At 41.7% G+C, this 7,029-nt stretch overlaps 1 protein-coding gene across 1 annotated transcript in view; it reads right to left on the minus strand.

The window, feature by feature from the left end:
• Positions 1 to 6,084, minus strand: part of LOC103397210 (low-density lipoprotein receptor-related protein 4-like) — an 11,067-nt gene extending 4,983 nt beyond the window's left edge. Inside the window, 12 exon segments of the mRNA XM_025052936.1 lie at positions 392 to 593; positions 676 to 859; positions 1,042 to 1,254; positions 1,379 to 1,565; positions 2,057 to 2,247; positions 2,405 to 2,534; positions 2,749 to 2,978; positions 3,602 to 3,817; positions 4,460 to 4,651; positions 5,298 to 5,513; positions 5,635 to 5,790; positions 5,938 to 6,084. Coding sequence (XP_024908704.1) covers positions 392 to 593; positions 676 to 859; positions 1,042 to 1,254; positions 1,379 to 1,565; positions 2,057 to 2,247; positions 2,405 to 2,534; positions 2,749 to 2,978; positions 3,602 to 3,817; positions 4,460 to 4,651; positions 5,298 to 5,513; positions 5,635 to 5,790; positions 5,938 to 5,995 — 2,175 coding nt within the window. The 5' untranslated portion in view covers positions 5,996 to 6,084.
• Between the last annotated feature and the right edge of the window lie 945 nt (positions 6,085 to 7,029).

The raw sequence follows: 7,029 nt of genomic DNA on the forward strand, positions 1-7,029 counted from the left end.
GACAATCAACCTCACCTTAGTAGCAGTTGTGTTCTAAAGCCTGCTGACCTACTTGTTACTACATTTTGACAGAGCACACAAAATGTGACCTCTGCTTTTAACAGTGGGCAGCTTTAAGCACTCGGGGAGCAGCGTGTGGGTGGGTGTGTCAGTGCCATGCTCAGAGCACCTCAGTGGTAACTTGGCAGATGGACTCAAACCTGAAGCCTTCCGTACCCAAGTCCACTTCCTTAAGCACTAAGACACCACTGCCCCTTCAGTCATTTTATTCCAGCTTCATATGAAACTGATAAGCATTAGACCCAATTTTGTGTCACTGACTTATAGTATACTTGACTCTGCTTCTACAAAGCCTGAGATTTTTTGCACAGTAAAGTAAATGGTGGTGTACCTTGATATTATCTCCATCCAAACTGGCCGAGCCAATGGTCCCAAGTCTTTCATCGGTCCAAAAGACTCTGTCAGAGATGGCGTCCACAGTCACACCACCAGGCCAGCCCAGACTGGAGTTCACCACAGCTCTTCTCTCCGAGCCATCCATGCCAGCCCGCTCTATCTTCATCATATTACCAATCTCTGTCCAAAACATTAATCTGGCAGAGATCATGCATAAAATTGAATACATACACACATAAATAAAGCAGGTAGAACAATTAAAGTTTTGCTTATTCACACCCTTTCTGTGGCAGCAGAGCCAGAGAGCGGGGCTGATCCAGATCTTCATCCAGGATTACACTGCGGTCCAGTGATTGTGCAGGAGCTGTGGTGAGCCTAATGGCAACAATGTGACTGTTCACCCCATCGATCCAGTACAGGTTCCTGCCCAGCCAGTCCACAGCTACAGAATCAGCCCTAATTCCTGTGGATACCACAGTGTTGTATTTCATCAGAAGGCATGTGATTAAAAGGATAAGCTGACTTATTACAAGTTTTGAGAAATTTTTTTCCTTCATGGTTTCTATATAGGTCTGTTGTGTTTGGGTTTCCTTGTGTTCTCAGACAGACACAGACAGGCCATGAGATGTCAGATGCTCCACTGACCTGTAATCAGTGTTCCTGTGGTCTCTACATCTAGCGAGGACCACCTGATGCTCTCAGAGTGCAGACTGACCCAGTAGACCCTCTTCTCCTTCCAGTCATAGTCCAGGGAAAGGATGGCCTTCTTGGCAGAGGAGGACAACACACTCAAGCTGTGGCTTTGCAGTCCAAATATGAACAGATCAGTTTGGATCGATGCCAACAGGAAGGGCTCCCCTGAGAAGGTTTGAGAAAAGAGCCTAATAAATAACATGCTTTAGTATTGTTCTGCAAATCCTCCCGTTTGAAGCCTTTATATTTATTTTAAACCTTAAGTGATGCCATGCTAGGGAACATTTACCTTGGGCTTTGCAGTGGTGTCCATCAGCATGTATTATGAAGCCTGGATGACAGTCACACTTGTAAGAGCCAAGAGTGTTGAGGCACAGTTGACTGCACAAACCCAGGGCTGGATTTTCACACTCATCAATGTCAGCACAAGTCTGTCTGTCCTCCAGTAGCCTGTATCCTGTGCTACAGTGACAACGCTGCACAGCAATTAAACATGAAGATTACAAATACAGTTTGTTTTTGCCTACACCCTCTAAATTATTGATGTAGAAAAAAAAGTAAAAAGCTAAGAATAAAGAAAGAAATCCAAATTGGCTTAAAAGGAAAGAAAAAAAAAATGACTTGAAAAGGGAGCCCATTGATATTTAAGAAAGTCAACAAGACTGAATGACAAAAACCTGATAATCCAGTAACACATTAGCCAAAGAGCTACAAATTGTAATTACTTGATTTTTTAAGTTTTTCTTTTTATGTTTGTACTATGATTGAGACCATAAAATGTTTACCTTAAGATCTGAGTGCCCTGATTAGCCCCATAGGCCAGACATTTGATACATCTCCTATATAATTTTAAAGACTAACAATGCCATAGCTTGTTTTTAAAATTGAATCCACTGCTTATTTACAAATACAGTATGTCAGTATAACCTGGTTAACCAGCCTCAGTTTGGATTGCATGTCGTCTCACCGTTCCTTGTGGTGTACTGTAGCAGCTTTGAGAACAGCGCAGCTCATCAGCCTCTGAGCACTGGATCTGGCAACTGCCTTCTTCATCTGAGCCATCGGCACAGTTTCCTATGCCATTGCAAACCTGGGATGGATCCAGTCATTCCTGACTTCCACACTGAAACTGGTGAGGTAGGCATGTCACCGGACCACCTGGGACACCCAGAAATGGAAGTCCAAATTATTCTAACCACATTCAACAATGCAGTGGGTCAAATCACAAAACATGCACTTGGGTCCAGGACTTGTGCCTTGACTTAGCACCACCCACCCCCCACCACCACCACCACCACCACCAAGTGTTACTTACAGTCAGCCTCATCACCACCATCTTCACAGTCTTTGGTGCCATCACACCTCCAGGACATAGGAACACACTGGGTGTTTGAGTCACATGACCACTGAAACTCCCTGCAGCTCAGAGGAGCCACAGGACAATCCTGGAAAGGAACCAGATCCATTTTAGTTAAATTAACTACTTTGCTATAATTTAAGCCCACTATACAATTTCCATGTTTTACAAACATTCTGTAAAGATCCTAAATGCACTATTGGAAAGAGACTTTGTGGAGATTTCATCTAGTGTACAGGCATGATTCATAGTGTGGCATTATACAAGCTCCAACTGTCTACACATTGTCATATTGTGCACACCTTCTCATCTGTGCCATCCTTACAGTCCTCATCTCCATCACAAACCCACTCCTGCACCAAACACTCCTTGCTGTGGGGGCAGCGATACTTGGTGGGACAAAGCCACATTCCAGCACAGCTGTCCTCATCAGAGTAGTCCCAGCAGTCCGGGTGACCGTCGCAGTGCATGTTGGCCAACACACACTGGCCACTGGTGCATTTAAACTCTGTGGCACTGCAGGCTAGGTCAGCTACAGGGAGGCAGAAAATCAGTCATCACAGACATGATGATTAACCCAAAAGACATTTTAAGTTAACCTACAAGTCAGAGGTAAACGGGGGAAATAAATTGGTATACGAGGAGCTGAAACTTTTAGAAACCAAATGATCAGAGCCACATAATTGATTCAGAATTAAGCTTCAATTCCAGGAGGCTTGTAAACAACTCCAGTCACTTACAAAAGCAGTTGACTTCAGCCTTCGCAGTGTCAGCTGTATGACTGGGATTCTCAGGTTTGAGATAATAATGAATTGTTTTAAATATGAGCCATTCATGGTATATTAGACAAACGGTGTCTGCTGGGGCAATAAAGACTGACCGACCTTGGCCTGAATTCAGAAATCTATGGACTCTCCAAGTGGACTGAAGATACTTTCACAGTTAAGTCATTTTGGAGACTTGAGAGGGGTGAGGAAAAGGGGGAAAAAAAAAAAAAAAAAAAAAAAAAAATTTTTTTGTCAAATCCAAATTTTTGCCACATTTCAAGTAGTTAGATGCCTTAAGACAGACTGTGGATGTTTATTTATTTTGCAATATCACCATTTTTCCATTGAAACATCTGGTATTTTAAACACAGGTTTGCATATAGCCTACCGCAATTTGCTTCATCACTGCCGTCCCCACAGTCCCTCTCTCCATCACACAGGAAGCTGCTTGGAATGCATCGGCTTTTGTCGTCACACTGGTGAGCACAGCCCTCAGTGTCCTTGGCACAGTTCGCTTCGTCTGAGCGATCCTGACACTGAGGCACGCCATCGCACACCTGGCTCTTCTCAATACACTTTTTTCCATGGGAACACAGGAACTGGTCTGCACAGGACACATGGGATCAGTCAAGTTTTGTTTTAAATACAACTGTAGTCCTGGATCTATACATGTGAGGCGTGACTACATCACTACACTGTTCACTGACATGCCTACATTAAGGCAAACTGGCAGATTGGAACTGCCTGACATAAAATGATTGGCTTCTGTATTTTCAATTACGTTCTGCAGGAAGAAATGAAACAAGCTTGACTTACTTTGCATTTGTGGGGCTATATACAGTATTTAGCAGTAGAATGCTAATATGATGTCCAAGTTGACTGAACATTAACCAACTGCTAATATTCTTCACTTTTGCCAGTATATATCCATTACGCTTATCCATCATTCTTTAAATACAATTTTTGGATAACTAATTTCTGCTCATGTTCAGACATTGTTAGGTCTTTCCTCAGTGAACATTACATATTTCTGGCCTAGCTTTAGCACATTTGGCCAACTCCTGGCAACATACTTTCAGCAGTTATGGGACAAGTGTTGATCCATGATGTAATGTCTAGAATGGTTTTGCTAACAGTATTAGTTATTTTAATTTAGTCGCGCTCACCAGCCACTAGATGGCGACAATCCATCTGATATTCATTCAAAGTATTGTCCAGCTAGGACGCCCATATAGCACCATGTTACCTGCTTTACATGCTGTTTCACATTCCTCCTCATCTGATCCGTCCTTGCAGTCCTCTTCTCCGTCACAGACGTGGTTGTAGAGTACACAGTCGGAATTATCCATGCAGGGTCTGGCCCCGAGAGAACATTTGATGGCAGGCGGGGCTGTAGAAACACTTTCTTCCTTCTGATACCCATCTTCTGCAGAGTCCTCTGAATGTTTTTTTTTAATACAAAAGGGAAAGATTTCAAGGCAGATTCATGTGGTGATGTTCACAAGACTTTACTTCTATTAGCACATTTTATCCAGAAAAGAAAGTAATCAGTTGATTTAACAAAACTTGCATAAGTAAGGTTTAGAGCACTTTCACAATGGTGCTATATGCGCTATTATGAACATTGAATACACATTCTAAAATACTTAAATGTACTTCAGCCATTTATCTACATACCTTCACTTTAAGTCATGCTTTTGCAATTGGTACTTTTCCAAACAAAAGATACTTTTTTTTTTATGCTGGGGATGTCTATCACATTAACACGCATCATTCTTTGCCTCAGCCCAAGACTAAAATTTGGGGTGGGGGGGGTGGGGGGGGGGAGAGGACAGCAAAACTATCCTTATGCCCAGTAGATGACATTCATAGCTGTTCAATGGTTCTAGAATCATGGTCCAGCTGTTGAAGCCTGGGTTCTGCAGTGGCTGACAACACCAACAATGTCTATTGTGTTTTTGCCATGTGATTTGAACTCATCTAATACTGAGAGAATAGCTACAGCAATGTTGATATTTAAAGCATTTTTAGTTCTGTCAATGTGTGACCAGTTTACCAAATCACTAACTATTACTTCAGCCTACCACAGTTGGCCTCATCTGTGCCATCCAAACAGTTCTTCACTCCATCACATAGGAAATTTTCAGGCAGGCAGTGACTGTGGCTGTCACAGTGGTGAATGCAGTTCTCTTTGTGCTTCATACACTGCTGTTCATCAGAGCGGTCTTGACACTGTGGTATATCATCACAAACCTGCTCCTTCTCAATACACTTCATCCCATGGGCACACTGGAACTGATCTGGAAGAGAAAATGTAATTTCAAGGCAAAGACACCAACCACAAGTTGCAATAAAGTCTGCACAAAAAAAAAAAAAAAAAATACAAAACTATCAGGCAGTATTTCGTAGTCAGTTTTATACCATTTTTACAATAAGTTGGGCAGTCCTCTTCATCTGAACCATCTTTGCAGTCTTTTTCTCCATCACACACATTTGTGTAGAGAACACACTCTGAGTCATCCTTGCATAGTTTAGAGACTCGATTGCACTTCAAATGACTGCTTACAACTGAAACAACTAGTTAGAGCAGGTAAACACAAACAGAATAAACTTTTCAGAATTGTGTTAGTTTTCAATCACTGCACATTACATTCTTTAAGTTGCTTCAAAGAAAAAAAAGATTTAATTAGGCACAAAAGGTGAATTCCTTGACTTGTGACTCACCTTGCAAGGACCCTGTCAACAGCAATGTGACAGCATAGAAAAGCAAACATCTCCCCATGACCACAGATAACTAAACCAGGGCACATGTTCCCAAGTAAGACAGGGTTGCATTTTATAATGACACCAGGTGAGCCCATTACAAACTAATTGACCAACTGTGTGAAGGGGTGGAGCTGCTGTTTCTACATCTGAGCTTCCAATTGGTCATGGGAATGAAAAACCCTTTATTAGACTCAGACTCATCTTAATTGTTATTCACACCACCATTCCCAGGCCTTGGTGTGTTGCATAGATAAGGAGATTAATAAATAAAAATAGTTAATTCTAGAAGTATAATTAAATAAATTGACCTTGAAACAGAATATTACTATAGCAACATTTGTATGTTTTGTAATATTTAAAAAATATATTTGGTGTGCGTTTCTACTTTCTGTTTATAGTATCACCTATTTTGTTTGGGTTAGTCTTTGCACTTGTATATATAGGAATTTTCATTTTAATGGCAAAATGCCAATATTCTTCCCCTTTTCAATGCCAACGCGTTCAACCACATTTGAGGTAATGGCTATGGGAGTAGCTTGTCGCAAAGACAATTTTCAAATCTTTACTTGAACCACGGCACTAGTTGGTGCTCCATCTCCTAATTATATTTGGTGACAATCAATAGTGCTCCACCATAACGTTTTTTTCATAATCCTCCAATCATATTATGAGTGGACTAACTCACGCCAGCAGCGATCATGTTGTTATTGTTGTCTTGTTCCGGTCAACCTAACCTTGCTAACACTAGCATTGAGCATTGAGCACTGAGCCGGCAACTTGCTTGTTTGTTTGCTTTGCTCGTCTAAGTCACATGACTCCCGTGATGGCGCAACATCTAAACATAAGAGGGTGGAGGAGGAGCAACGTGTGCCTGCTCTGAGTAGCACTGGTAGCAACTTAAGAGACAGACAAGCAATGTCAAAATTAGTAGCATTCGTATTTCACGTTTAAGGCATTTGTCGACAGACTGTGGGCTGTCGTGAGCATTTTTTCTTACAGAAGCGGATGTTTGGACTTTAAAAACGGTGGTGAGTTTCTAAATGCTATGTT

The sequence above is a fragment of the Cynoglossus semilaevis genome, chromosome W, assembly GCF_000523025.1.
Source record: "Cynoglossus semilaevis isolate Cse_v1.0 chromosome W, Cse_v1.0, whole genome shotgun sequence".
NCBI lineage: Eukaryota > Metazoa > Chordata > Actinopteri > Pleuronectiformes > Cynoglossidae > Cynoglossus > Cynoglossus semilaevis.